At 33.5% G+C, this 15,457-nt stretch overlaps 1 protein-coding gene across 1 annotated transcript in view; it reads right to left on the bottom strand.

Annotated features, from left to right (window-relative positions):
- Nucleotides 1–4,464: 4,464 nt before the first annotated feature.
- LOC134839484 (axoneme-associated protein mst101(2)-like) overlaps nucleotides 4,465–15,457 on the bottom strand; it is a gene marked incomplete at its 5' end in the record, with an annotated part of 38,354 nt that continues 27,361 nt past the window's right edge. The window contains 4 exon segments of the mRNA XM_063855051.1: nucleotides 4,465–4,816; nucleotides 6,124–6,252; nucleotides 6,552–6,681; nucleotides 10,607–10,624. Coding sequence (XP_063711121.1) covers nucleotides 4,696–4,816; nucleotides 6,124–6,252; nucleotides 6,552–6,681; nucleotides 10,607–10,624 — 398 coding nt within the window.

Consider the following 15,457-nt stretch of genomic DNA (forward strand, 5'->3'; position numbering starts at 1 on the left):
GTTTTCTTTGAAGAAGGAATTGGGATACTAGAATGAATTTAGTTTTGAGCAACTTTTAAGCATCTTCTTTTGGCGACGTTTATTTTAAGCAATTTTGAGCATCTTGGTATGGCAACAATTTTTATCTTTTTTAATTAGATTTTTTTAAGGCAAATCAGATCTTCTTCAAAATCTAACCACTCGAATCAGTCGCACAGCGAGACTCAAGAGCACAGCAGTCAACGAGATAGTCGAGGCGACACGAGACGAGATCACCGACATCATTCTGCCCATCACGAAGACAGCCGAACTCACCATCATCGCCATCAGTCATCGTCTAGGAGCTCACAAGATCATCATGATTACGAAAGAAGCAAATACAAATACGTCCGCAAACAGTTAGTCTCCCAACAATGTAAAACCGTAGATTTTAGAGATTTGAGTTGCGAATTCCAAACTTCTTCAACACAAAGCTAAGTTGTGAAAGTTCCGACTGCTGTAAACGCTTTTTAAATAATTTTTGCCAATCAAAAACAGTGATAACTTTTCATTTTTCTGGAATTTTTCTGCCTTTTTAAGGTTTTGGTTTTTTGTAGGTCAAATGATGGGCCAAAAAAGGCAGTCAAAGAAGGGCCTCGATAGCTTTGCAGTGCCAGAAGATGGATAGAATCAGAACAAGCTTCAAAACCCACCTTGATTCAGACAACGTGAAAACTCGACTAATTTAGTCTGATTTTGTAAATGTAATTTGTTCAAATCACTTATAATTTGGATGTTTTATATTAGCCTCTTCAAATAAAAATTAAGAAAACCTCTGTTATCGGTCGAGGTTTTTGTTATCCAAATGACAATTTAAACCATAAAAACAAAACTGTAGTATGGTTTCTAGATATGACCGAAGCTGTTTTTGGCATAACGTAATCTTGAATGCTAGGACTAAAACTTACTTTGTAAATTTTGGCTTAAATTTGATGAAACGATGAAACGTTCAAACCAGAGATAATTAGTGTTTTTTTAAAAAAAAATCTCGTCTTCGCGCGCAAGGAAACTTAAAAAACGACATATTTTGCGTCATATAACAAAATCTTATGGGCATTCAGACTTATGCTTTTTTAATTTATTTTTTCAGAGCCGGATAGTCTCGTCGGGTACACCGTAACAGATAATTGGAAGTTAAGCCACTTTCAGCTATCGAAACTACATAATCTTGCGTTAAGCTTACCACAATTTTCAAACCCCTAAAAATCTTTCTCTTTTTCGATTTAAGTTTTCAGCTCAGCACCGGAAAAATTGTCTATATATTTTTAAAATAGTCAAAATTGTCGAGAAAATAGACTAACGAGCGCAAAATTTTCATTTTTTGCTGAACGAAAATTTGTTTTGGCAACGTGTAAAAATCTTGCTTCGAAAATCATTGGCAACTGCAGGGAATCGGCACTACCCCCCTCTCAAGAAAAATCTAAATTTGAAGCGTATTCTAAATAAACTGATATTAATTGTTTGCAATCGAGCAACTTGTTAAAATTTTCGTCAGATTATCTTTTATATATTTGTAAAGTTAGAAATTATACTTGATTTTTTAAAGCAGCGCATTCGCCTAAAAGGGTCGTTTTACTTTGGGTTAATTGTTTTAGTTTTAGAATTTGAAAGAAATAAAAATAGCAAAAAAATATCGGATTGTGAAACAAGGCAAATGTTTACGATCTTGGTTTTTTTGCGGGCAGCTGATGCGCCAGAAAAAGTATTCAGAAAAAAAAGCCTCGCTAGTTTTTAGGTAAAAAGTGAATAGCCGGAATGCGAACTTAAAAACTAATTTTGATCCAGATAACTTGAAAACCTGCCAGTTTTGTCTGAGTTTGTAAATCTAGTTTGTTTTAATATAACTCATTATTTGGACGTTTTGTTTTAGTCTCTTCAATGAGAACTATAAAACTTTTGCTTCATGTTTTTTTTTCAAGAAAATGTATTCTAAATGACTGACCATTTTAAGCATAAAAACAAAATTTATTTCTGAATGTTATTTATGAATGAAGCTGGTTTGTCATGGCGCAACCTTGAATGCTACGGTTATCAATTATTCTTTAGTTTTTGCGTGAAATTGGATAAAACTCAAACAAATTTTGAGATAATTGAAAAATTAGCACGCCTTAAGTATTTCAAATTAAAGTTTTGTCGATCAATTTTTCATGCAATCATTGGCCGAGGCAATAAATCTATACTAACCCCCAAAAACGTTAAAAAAATAATGTTTTTCCTAAATATTAATTTTAAAAAAATGTTGTAACCCAGCAATATGATAAAAACGTTTTTCAGATAATCACTTTTGTGTTTGGAGGATTGGGAATTTTATTTTATTTTTCTTAAGTCGCACCTTCGCCGAAAAAAGGGTATAACATCGGGTTAAAACAGAGGTTCACTCGTAAGCTATGCTAGCTTATCGGCTAAATTTAGTGGTTGTTAGCCAAAAGTAAACAGACTAGAATCTTTTTGGTTTAACAATTTCAACTATTTTCAAAATTTTTTGAAATATGTGGAGTTGTGCAATGAATTTGATTTTACAAGTTGAAGATATAAAAACAGATAAAATGGGCAATTTAACGCACCTTTCTTTCTAGAACAAAGTAGTTAAGAGATAGCTGTAGCCAAGCGTTCTGGGATCATATGGGCAAAGAATTAGAAAATTTTGACAATCGTTTTCCAAGAGCACTTTTACGTGTCTTCGGGTTATGTTGACATAAATTTAGTATTTGCAGCTGAAAAAAAACACAAAATTTTAATTAATGTACTTCAATTTTCAGTTTAAAAAAATTGGGTACTATTTGAGATGTATTATTGTAACAATCGATACTTGAAAACTTTGCGATATCCGGTAGTTAAAGTTTCCGTAGTTTTAGGCGCAGGCAAAAAAGTTGGAAGACAATTCGGAAACACATGATTTTCAAGGAACAAATGCTTACTCGGATTGACCATCCTACAAAAGTTCCCATATCTTAAGACTTCTTATAAGATTTGTAGGAAGTTTCCGCTATCTTAACGAAGTTTCCGCTATCTTTCAAATTTCTTATACGAAAAGTTCTAAGATTGTAACTTTTTTCCAAAACTTGAAAAAAATGCCGAAAACAGTTTGAATGTGTTTCTATATCATATTAACAAATTCGAATCAATTTTGGAAAATTTTATTTTTTTTCAAATATTTTCATGTATAAACTTAGTTATAATAAATAAAAGATATTAGTCATAATATATGCGTTTCGAACAAAAAATTCCGCAAAAAAAATGTTTTTTTTTTCAATTAATCTCCTGGTTATACGTAATTAGTGGTTTGAAATTATTTTAAAGACAATAAAAAATTAACGTTGACGAATCATGTCATATAAATGCGGACTTGTTGTATGTGGGATTCGACAAAATTTTTATCGGCAAAAAACTGACTTGGAAAGTTGGTGGATTTTTCAATAAGAAACTCATCTAGCGAAATGTGTAGTTTAGCCTAAGAAATTCAATTATTATTCTGTGTGTCAGCGGAGAACTTTTAGACTGGGTTATAAGAAAACAATTATAAAAATAAACATATCAAAAAATTCTGAAAATTATTTGTAAAATAAGTTTCTATCTTTACTACTTTCTAGCAAAATTGTAAGATCTTGTAACATTCTTAGAGCCTAACTTTGTAAAAATTTTAAGATCCTTCTAAGATAAGTTATAAGATCCTTATGAGATAAGTTGTAAGTCTTACCAACTTTTAGTCCACCCGGGTACTAAGAAAAATTTTAAATTCTAATAGTCTCAGATTACTCGCATTTTTCATTAAAAAAAACTAGTTTTGTTCATCAAAATTCTATCAAAAATATAGATAAAGCTTATTTACATCTCATGATATATAAATAAAACACAGAGACACAAAAACTGAAAAATTTCTAACATGTGTACTAAAATTTAAATTCAATTGTACTTCGGCGACAATTTTTAGCAAAATCGACTATTTGCAAAAATGTCAATGATGATTAGATCATAAGCAAAAATCGAATCCTTGCTCTGTTTCTATCTAGAGCGCTGAATTCACGTTTGCGGGAAAAAATGCCATGAAACCCCTTTTTTGAAACCGTTAGCTTTGGTCAAACCGTAAATAATTTTCAAATGGTGTAAAAGTTTAAAAAGACAACAACTCTAAAGCCACCTCAACATCTTGTCATCTTTGGCGAATACATATATTGTGCTCATATAGTTAAGTGAAACGGAACTCGTTTTTTGACAATTTGAAAAAAGGACTGAATGAATAATTTTTTTCTTGTAGTATATACCCAGCTGATTTGGGATCAGACAGTTTTTAATTCTAGTTTTGGTTATTTGAGCTTCAAAATGGTTTAGTTTAATTCTAGTTTTAGTTATGTGAGCTTAAAAATGGCCAATAACAAAAAATTATCTCAACTCGATCTTTTTTTCCTAATTAAGTTATCCTTGGACTCACTTCAAAAAAAAACCTGCTACTAACTAAAATAAACTTACGTAAATTATATATTCTCACAGCGTTGAAATATCTACAAAAACATTCCACGACAATTCGAGGTTTTTTAAATTTCACTCGTAAAAAATCGAATTATTGAAATCAATCAGAGAAACCAAATCAGTAAGTTGATCACTTATTGGTGGAGAAAATTTAGGTTCCCTCAAAAAGAGAGAACTTAATTTGACTGAAAAAAGTGAGGTCAATAGAGTTTAGTCCTCTTCTTCGTCTTCTAGGTTCTCCATGATGCGCATGAGTTCGAAGTACGAGTAGACGAATGCCCGACTGATCTCTTGATTCTTCTCTAATAGCTCATACTCCATTCTCAGACTCCTAATTTAACACGACAAATCACGAAACATGAAAACCCAATAGACCCCTGAAAAAAAATTGTCGCGGAAATTAGGAACAAATACCTTGTAATGTATAGTTTGTGAGTCCCTTCAATCCCTCCCAACCCCACACAGGGGCGGCTTTAATATTTTATCGGGAGGGAGGGCGGTTTCTCAAAAAAAATTCGAAAGTTTTGTTGACTTTTTTGGTCGAACAAATTGATTTTCCGAGCGCTCCCAGAACAGTAAAAAGACCCTATTTTTTAACAAAATGTTCTGCGCCTCATTTTTGGACATTTTTTGGAAACTTAGAAAAAATTATGGGCTTTTTTGGGCCTTTAGAAAAAAGTTAGGGTTGGTCGGCCAAAAATGGATGGCAAAAATATTACTACCAAAGGGGGCCCTTTAGTTGGCAAAGGATCGAATCCCTGAGAGGGGGAGAAAAAGCGTCCGCCCCCACCCCCAACCGCCCCTGCCCCCTAAAAACGTCCCTGCTCCCCCTCCCCCTCCTTCTCGTTTTCTTCTAACCCCACCACCGCTAGCCTTGTGACGAAGCACATCACAAAACGTCAAAACGTTCTTTTACCTCAGTGGTTCGACCCCCTCACCAACCGAAAGGTCCGACCCCCTCACCACATCCATTTTCGACCAACCAACCCTGAAATTTTTCTAAAGGCGTCAATATATATTAATTTTGTGGAGGAGCCCGCGCCACGAAAAAACGCTATTTTTTGGACAAAAAATTTCAAAAAGTTCCCAAAAACCACTTTTTTGACCTGTTTTTTCAAACGTTTGCCGTCGACTTAAAAATTTTGTTCAATATAAGGTCAATATAGTGTTCTGAGAGTGCTCGGAAGATCAATTTAGTCGACCTAAAAAAAAGATCGACAAAATTTTCGAAAGTGTTTTGAAAATTCGTAACCCCTCTCCCTAAGAAAATCCTAGATTCGCCCCTTTTGGCACACTCCTTTAGTTTTATATAGTTTTCATATATTGAACATCAATCAAGCTGGATTTGCAGGTAAGTTTGAGAGTTAAATCTTACACAAAAAGGTTTGTTGATGAAGTGTGAAAGAACTAGTAGTATAATTGAGAAAGAGAACGGGGACGTAGCGAATAGCATGTGTCACTATTAGCATACACTAATTGTTTTAACTGGGAGTGCTTTCAGACGAAAAACAAATATGCCTAAATTTTCAAATAGTTTCGACAACCCTGTGAAATAGCGAGTCTTCATCTTTCATTCTTTTACATGGGCATGCTAATCGACACACATGCTAATAGGCCGGTCACCAAAATGGAACAGACTTGTTAAATAGAGCCTTGGCCTCGGCTTCTACTTGTTTTTGCTGCATCTCGATTGCCATCCTTCTAGATTCTTCTAGAATCTTCTCCATCTGTTCACGTTGTTCCCGCTCCTCCTGCTCGCGTCTCAAACTGCAGTTCGAAAGAGACAGTTGGAAAGAAATGATAGAAACAAACCAATCGCGCGGGGAAAAAAGATCCCGAAAGTGTACTTAAATTGAACAGTTTAGAAATTATTTATTTATTTTTAAATGTTCAATCGTGTTAGTCAATTTGACCAGATTTGAAAAAAAAGAGGTTACTAATATGTTTGCGAACGATTAATGTTTAGCTTAAGAAGAAATAAAACTAAAAAAATTTATAACTTCGATTGAAAACATTATAAGAACGTTTGCATGAAATTTTAATATAAAGTCTTTAAAAACTCTTACTGTTCGACTTCCTCTTGTTCACGCTTTAGTCTCTCGTAAGCCTCTCGTTCAATCTGGGCCATCTGGGCCAGTTTTTCTTCCTCTTCCCTTTTTCTTCTGGCCTCCTCTGCCTCGCGCTCTAGTGCCAGGGCTGAAAAACAGGAGAGGGATGTTTAATTAGGAGATGGGTTTTGTTTAATTTGGGTGGAATTAATTTTAGAAAAAAAAGAGACCAAAGTTAATATCCTCCCCCCAAAGCCGTTTAGGGACATGGATGTTAACTTGGGGGTGCGTACAGTAAACCGATGTGTCAGTAAATTACCAGATCACTAAACCGATTTACGTAAGAATAACATCAATTGCGAAATTAAAGATTTATAGAACAAATTTTCCCTGAGCTAGAACAATAATTTTAAAACTGAGAGGTTCTTGGGAAGAGCTATTTTATTTCTTTATTTGATCCAATTTTTGTTTTGAAGAAAAAAATTGTCATTTTGTAAAAATTTAAGTTTTTAGCTAATGTGATTACGTAATTGAATCATTAATTTTTGATTTACTGATCTGGTCCGTCTGTTTTCGTTTTTTTTGATATATCGATTTACTGACCTACTACCGTTAGCTTGGTTCTAAGTTCGAATTTTTCAGCCAATCAGAATAACGAGCTTTTTAAACGCAGCACTTAGTAAGTTTAACTTCACATGAACTCTAGGGGGTGGAGGGTCTTAATTTGGAGGATGTTAACTTGATCCGAGAAAAAATTTAGACCAAATTTCCAGCTGGGTCTCACATAAAGCAATAAAGGTTTTGATACAATCGCGGGACAATTTTTCCCAATAAAAACCGAGCGAATGAGTATTTTTTTAAAGCTTTTTGCCGTTTTATCTGCAATTATTGAATGTCCAAGATTGAAATTTTGAAGCACGGTTGATGAAACCATTGGAAGGATAAAAACTGGAAACTTTTATTTTGCACGTTTTAGTTGGCCAGTTAGCTTTAACTAGTTAGAAGTTAGTTGATGTAACAACATCCTGTTAGGTAGTACTAAAGTGTAAGCTTATTTACTCAAATGTGTTCTTGGAAAACCTGACAAATTTAACTTTCTCTTCAGAATGCGCAAAAACAAGAGATAAAAATTTGAAAATTTGGTGCGTATTCACTGGTCCCTTGATGGGTCCAAAAAATTTTCGTCCTCTGAATTTTTGGACTTATTAGAATTCGCGAAAATTTTAGAAGATCCGGTGTCAAAAAATGGACAAGTCTCTTTTTGACGTTTTTTTGTTGTAACCTTTTTTCCAATCACACTGAAAAACCCTAGCAAAATGAATAGTAAATTAAAAAACTGCTGATTGTAATCGGTTGCATGTTGGTGCAGAAATAATGAAAAATAAGTGCCGATTTTTTATTCAGACAATGATTATTGTCAATTGTCAATTTGTTGTGTGAGTCTTAAGTTTTGCACCAATAATTAGACAACTATAAAAGATCTAAACATTTTAATTTTCAGCAAAAATTAAAAACTGATTGAAAGTCTAACAAAATTGTTTTTCAAGTTTCTAAACTGTAGCTTGCAATGGAAAAGCTTACAATGAAATATTTTGCGTTCCGATCTCACAAATGAAAATTTTGTGTTATACAATTCCATGTAACTCCATACGTAGAGAAAAATCTGAAAAATGTGTGATATACGATTAACCACTCATGAAAATTGTACGAAGGTTTTTAGTAGAAAGCAAAAATATGTTTGTTCGTGCATAGAAGTGATTTTGCGACTAAAAAGCAGAACAAAGTTTTCCCTGATTTTAAAAAATTTTCACCTGTACACCGAGTGACAAAAAATAGCATGCATGGAAATTGTATGAAAAGCATTTGTTACATACCCTCAATGAATGGTATTGCAAAGCATTTTTCTTGTATGGAATTGTTTGACAAAATTTTTATTGTCTGTGTTGTCAACCGGGGTGCATTTCGCGCAAATAAATGTTTTTTGCCAACTTTGCTTTATATCTGCTGTGATAATCAATTATAACTAGAATAATTAAAAGGCAAACAGTTCGTGCTTTTGATTGAATAATGATTTTCATGCGCACTTAAAGTTCTTCTATTTGAAAATTTGAAAATTTGGTGCGTATTCACTGGTCCCTTGATGGGTCCAAAAATTTTCGTCCTCTGAATTTTTGGACTTATTAGAATTCGCGAAAATTTTAGAAGATCCGGTGTCAAAAAATGGACAAGTCTCTTTTTGACGTTTTTTTGTTGTAACCTTTTTTCCAATCACACTGAAAAACCCTAGCAAAATGAATAGTAAATTAAAAAACTGCTGATTGTAATCGGTTGCATGTTGGTGCAGAAATAATGAAAAATAAGTGCCGATTTTTTATTCAGACAATGATTATTGTCAATTGTCAATTTGTTGTGTGAGTCTTAAGTTTTGCACCAATAATTAGACAACTATAAAAGATCTAAACATTTTAATTTTCAGCAAAAATTAAAAACTGATTGAAAGTCTAACAAAATTGTTTTTCAAGTTTCTAAACTGTAGCTTGCAATGGAAAAGCTTACAATGAAATATTTTGCGTTCCGATCTCACAAATGAAAATTTTGTGTTATACAATTCCATGTAACTCCATACGTAGAGAAAAATCTGAAAAATGTGTGATATACGATTAACCACTCATGAAAATTGTACGAAGGTTTTTAGTAGAAAGCAAAAATATGTTTGTTCGTGCATAGAAGTGATTTTGCGACTAAAAAGCAGAACAAAGTTTTCCCTGATTTTAAAAAATTTTCACCTGTAAACCGAGTGGCAAAAAATAGCATGCATGGAAATTGTATGAAAAGCATTTGTTACATACCCTCAATGAATGGTATTGCAAAGCATTTTTCTTGTATGGAATTGTTTGACAAACTTTTTATTGTCTGTGTTGTCAACCGGGGTGCGTTTCGCGCAAATAAATGTTTTTGCCAACTTTGCTTTATATCTGCTGTGATAATCAATTATAACTAGAATAATTAAAAGGCAAACAGTTCGTGCTTTTGATTGAATAATGATTTTCATGCGCACTTAAAGTTCTTCTATAGGTTTCTCTTCTTGGGGTAAACACATTTCAGCAGTGTCTGATATGAAAATTTGCAGAGTGTCTGCTAGAGACTACTAGATAATATAAAGTTTCGAAATATCAAAAACAGCAAAAGTGTGTCAGAGTTAGTTTCTTACGAAATTCTTTTGTCCGAATTAGTTTTTCAAAGCTCTTATAATATAATAACAAGATTCTTTTTTAGTGCATTCTTTTTGGTGATTTTTTTAAATTTCAATTTTTTTTAGTTAACACATCATGAAAAATTGTAGTGCTTGTTGAGCGCATTACAAGGAAAAAAATATATTTCAGTCCTTGAATTCGTGCCACTTGTGCTGCGTTCGAAAAGTTTTTTGGGGAAATCGAACACCTGTTTATCAACATGTGACTAAATGACCATTTAGAACCTTCAAAATATGGTTTTGCAAATTTTTATCCAGCAAGTATTTTTCAGGTAGCATTATTAACAACAATTTTTTTGTTTCAGGCAGTTTCATTAACAATTCCCAAAAAACAGTTAAAACTTGAGTTTAATTGCTTGTTGCTAACAAAACATTGCAATTTTTAGTTGCAGCACTGTATGTATTGTTGAGGAAAAGTTCGATAAACATTTCGTATTGACACTCAAATCATTTCGAAAAATTTTAGAAAAACATATTTTAAAACATATTTTTCAAAAATAGCCTATATATCAATCGGCTTGCTACATGGATCGACTGACATTGGATTGAAAAAAGTTATTCACATTCATTTTAAAGCTTGCAAGAAAAAAACAGAAAAAATGATAATTTTCAAGCAAGTTAAAAATAAAACTTTTGTTTTCCAACAATTGGTTTGATGTATACCCCATTGAGTATACCCCGATTGGATTGAGTATCCCTCAATTCTAGCAGTATCACATGATTGTGAAATTACATTTAGGCCGTTAGTTTTAAATTTGAAGTGTAATTACTGAGTTAAATAGAGGTCAAACCAATCACAATAGTATCACTTCTTGCTTACCTTCAGCAACAGGGTCTCCTGAAACCTCAAAAGAAGAATAACCAATTCAGAAGATGAGTCTTACCTTTGGCGCCCCCTCCACCTGTGATTTCATCAAATGAAACATAATTTAGCACAGCTCGACTGTTTTAAAAATGAGCATTTGGGTATAGACAATAATTATACAGTTCTGAGTAAGGTCATTTTTTTCGTCACAATTGAATTATGGCGTCGAAATGTGTTCTAAAGCTGGTTCAATTATGATGTCATTACCTGTTCACGCCGTATAGATACTATTCAAAAAAAAATTCGAAACTAGCAAGATGAAATGAAGGTGGTTGAATTGGGATGAGGATGCATTTGAACGATAGGAGATGAGCTCTGATTGGATGATAGAGTGAACTGAAACTATCTGCTAAAGTGAAAAATCTTATTTTAAGAAGAATTAACTTATCTAAATTATGCAATACAATTCATATCTCGCAATGCTCTAGAAGTTTCACGCAAAGATGACATTTTCAGAAATTTCTTAAAGAAAAAACAATTTTCTGCTAGCACTTTCAGTTATCAGATGTGGAGTTCTGGGACTCCTCTACCTAAACCGCATCAAATGTCTGAGAATTCAGGGAAGGTTGCTTTGGATCTCCGCTATAAAAATAGTATACAGAAAGACCTCGTTAATATACAATAATTAAGTTAACATGATCAAAATTAGGTCAATATACAACAATATAAGTAATATGCAATAATTAGTTTTATATAAAACAAGACTGCTCGTATCAGGGCGAAGCCCTGAAAGTTCCGACTGCCTTTTAATGTTTATGGAGCAGTAATAACTTAAACAACATAAAAAAATGGAATGAACTAAAATAAAATGAAAAACTTTTTTTAAATTTGAAAATTTTTCTGTGAAAATCATCTTCCCACACGCCATATAAAGTACAACATAATAGATTTCGCTCCTTGTAACAAATCAATTATGGCAAATAAGCTTCTTTCAACCAATTTGGAACGATTTCTAAGACGGATTAAATCTCCGCTTACGCGTTAATAGCGCAAATTATATCGCGCGTTAATTGTCCCAAATTGGTCAAAATGACAATCTTTAAACCCTCATAACTTTACGAAAAATAATCACAGGTGAAATATCTTTTCAAATTTAAGCTCAAGGCAACAATAGTTTTCGAATGATATAAAACAATTCCGTCAAAAATGGCTAGTTAAATAGTCGAAATTTGTCTGAAAAAAAAACCACCCACCCCGAGCACAAATATTCCGTTACTTTCGTATCGAAAGTCGGAACATTAATTAGGTTACTACACAATAATTAGGTTTTAGGTTAATACACAATAATGTCGCTGCGAAGACACAAAATCCACTTTTGAAGCTTACATTTTATTGGTTTTCCTTTTTATTAAGAAAGTAACTTAAAACTTAGAACTGAAAACAAGAGGAACAGTTTCAAATGGAAAAACATTTTGAAACTGGAGAAACACTTTCACAGAAAACCAAAAAAAACCGCTAGCGCTCTAACTGAAAAATTATTAATTAGAAAATTTGGTCGTTGAAAATGCCCTCTATTTTGAGTATTTTGTATTTTTAAAAAAATTAAGACTTACAAAAAAATGGAAGATGGAAACTTTTGTTAGAGTAATAAGAAATGAATTATAGTTGCATTGAAGGGATCAAATGTACAGTCCAAATTCTTAACATTTAAATCAGGAATGACTTGCATCAACTATGAATAGTTTTTGTCCTAAAAAAATGTGTCGAAAATCGCTTAGACAAAAAACGGCTATACAGAACAAGCAGTGCGTTTAAAAAGTTTTTTTTAAAAGTTTTCGAGGATAAACGAAATGTTGGTCATGGATTTAAAAGACAGTTATATCAAGACTCGAAACTTGTTTGTAAAACTGCACCCAAATACGTCTTTTTCTGAAAGTACAGATAAACAAAAATGAAACACCTAGTAAATCCGTAATTTTGTAACTTCACATATATTTTTAGCCTAATAGCTTGCTAATAAATTGTTTCCAAACAATATAAAGTTACATAGCTATTTACAACAACTTACAAATACAAACTGGAATCGTATGGGAGAACACCACTAACCCAGCACGGCTCGTTTTCAGGTGTCTCATTAAGCGAAAAATAAAAAAAATGGATCCAACGGACCGTTCTAACGATCCAGTTTTATTAAACTTAAACCCTTTATTTCCTCCTTTCAGCCCTTCTCTTCAAAAAAATATATATATTTTTTTCTCGGGTAGTCTTTTCTGCCCATAACCTAGAAACGAACAGAAACAAATTCTACATATCTCTAACCTTTGAAAGGTGACTTTTGAATTGATTCCATCAGAAGACTTTTTTGAGGGCTACAGTATGCAGTGTGCATACAAAAGTAATGAAAGCAAAACCATATATTTTTCAGAAAAAAAAGAAAAAAAATTTAGGAAATGAATTTATGAAATGAAACAAGTGTCAATAAAGTCACATAAACTATTTGCTTTTGAACATTTTTCAGACTTCAACTGTTTGCACAATGGATTTTGGTCCGAACTTTGTTTTATATGTAATTATCATTTTAATAAACAAGGAAGACGACGAAAAAATTTTATTTTTAAGTAACTCGAAAATTTATTTTGTTTTATTTATTTTTTGCCCTAAATTTTTGGCCAATAAATTAAACAAAACTGCCAATTTGAAAAATTGTTTTAGTTTTTTGAAAGTATTATAAATAATTTCAGAGTTTTTGCTACAAAATGGTTCAAGATAACGGTAAATTTCTGCTTAATTGGACAAAATTTATATATCATTGAAAGACAGTATGGCGGCTTCTGAGCTACAGTAAATCTAACGCTAAAGACTACAAATAAGCTATTATTTGAAAAAAAACTCACCAATTTAACGAAAAACCATCTATGCAAAACTCGTAGTCGCATAAACTCATGGGGCACTTAGCATAGTGGTAAGGCGTTCACTTTAGAATCGTCAGATCGTTTAATCGATCCCATGCCATGGCAATGATAGTGTGTGAGGACGAGCTCTCACTTGACCTCTAGCTTCAGGTCTACCACAACCTGACCAAATTTGGCTGCAAAAGTGGTACCACGTGAAAGTTCTAGACGCACAAAAACGGCCTTGAGTCGCAAAAAAGGGCTTCGCTCAACAAAATAACACAGTCTGGAATGTGGGGAAATAATACAAACGGACTATCCTCGACAGGACTGTTAAGGCCTACTGATAGCTCCTCTGCGATTCGCAGGAACTACAGTTATTATTATTATAGTCGCATAAACTCGTATTCGCATAAAAAAAAGTAGAGCTTCAGTTTGTTTGTTTAAGTTGGCTTATAAGAACCGGAAATTCTAGAGCAGCAGAATTTATGCTTACAACGTAAACTAATAATTATTGAGAATTTGTTTAAAGTAAAACATTTTGCTCATTAATACTCGTTTAAATTTAAAAAAAAAACATGAACCGAACTGATTAGAAGCTGGCTAAAAAAAAACTCAAAAACGTAGTGACTTTCAACAAAAAACAAACAAGACCAATTTTTTGCAATAATTGTCAAAAGGTGCATATTTTTTACACAAGACTGTTCGGCTCGTACATCTGGGCAAAACTAATTTTAAATCAAAAATGGTTTCATAGACGTCAAGGGCAGTCGATACTTACAAGGTTTCCCACCAAGGGCGAATCCAGGATTTTCTCGAGGGTGGATTTTTAAAGAAGTTTCGAAAATTTTGTGGGATTTTTAAAAAATTTTCTGAGCTCTCTGAAATCAGTATAAAGACCTCATTTTGACCGCAGTCAATTTTTTTTTCAAAAAACAGGCCGCAAATCGCGTTTTTTCTGCACGCATTCCCCTTTAAAATTAGAATATTTTAGTATAAAAAATGAAGTGTCAGTCAATGGGTCAACAATGAACAAACCTTGAGGGGGGGGGGGGGGGGGGGGGCGTCCCCCCTTAAATCTGCCCCTGCTTCTCACTGATAAGCAATTTTTTTGTAATTTAAAGTTTTTGTCGTTAGTGGAAAAGATTCCCAAATATAAAATCAATCTTATTTCTTCAAGTCTTCATCAATTATAGTCTTCATCTCAAGTATACAAGATTTTACAGATCTTTACTCATAACCGTGGTTTTTCACAGGTTAAAAACTCATCCCCCCTCAATTCATCCCCCCACAGCAGAGGGGGGGGGGGCGCTTCCCCCCCTCAATTCTGACAGCCAAATTTTTTCAAATGGACCCCCTTTGATATATTTTTACGAGATATATTTTCGGCTGGCCAATATCAAAAAATTTTCTAGAGGCGCCTTCGGAGCTAAAATAATAAAATTTGAGGGTGCGTGGGGACGCGCGCTGAATAACGCAATTTTTCTTCAAATATTTTATAAGTGCTCAAAACTTCATTTTTAGCAGGGCGGATCTCGGATTTTCTCGAGGGGGGGGCGGATTTTCAAAAAATTTTCCAAAATTTTGACGACCTTTTTTTTTTTTTAAGTCGACCAAATTGATTTTTCAAGCTCTCCCAAAGCAATGTTTTGCCCCTACTTTGGCAAAATTTTGTGCGCCGCAGGCAAATTTATGAAAAAACAGTCAAAAAAGCCGTTTTTGGGCAATTTTTGAAAAATTTTGACAAAAAAATCGCGTTTTTTTGGCGCGCGCTCCCCCTCAAAGTTAGTATATATTGGCGCCAAAGGCGCCTTTAGAAAAATTTTAGGGTCGGTCGGCCAAAAATGGATTTCTGAAAAAGTATCAAAGGGGGGACCCTTTGGGTCGGCAGGGGGTCGAATCCCTGAGGGGGGGGCGTCCGCCCCCCCGCCCCCCCCCCCCTAAATCCGCCCCTGATTTTTAGCCTCTTTTTTCA

The sequence above is a fragment of the Symsagittifera roscoffensis genome, chromosome 2, assembly GCF_963678635.1.
Source record: "Symsagittifera roscoffensis chromosome 2, txSymRosc1.1, whole genome shotgun sequence".
In the NCBI taxonomy this organism is placed as follows: domain Eukaryota; kingdom Metazoa; phylum Xenacoelomorpha; order Acoela; family Convolutidae; genus Symsagittifera; species Symsagittifera roscoffensis.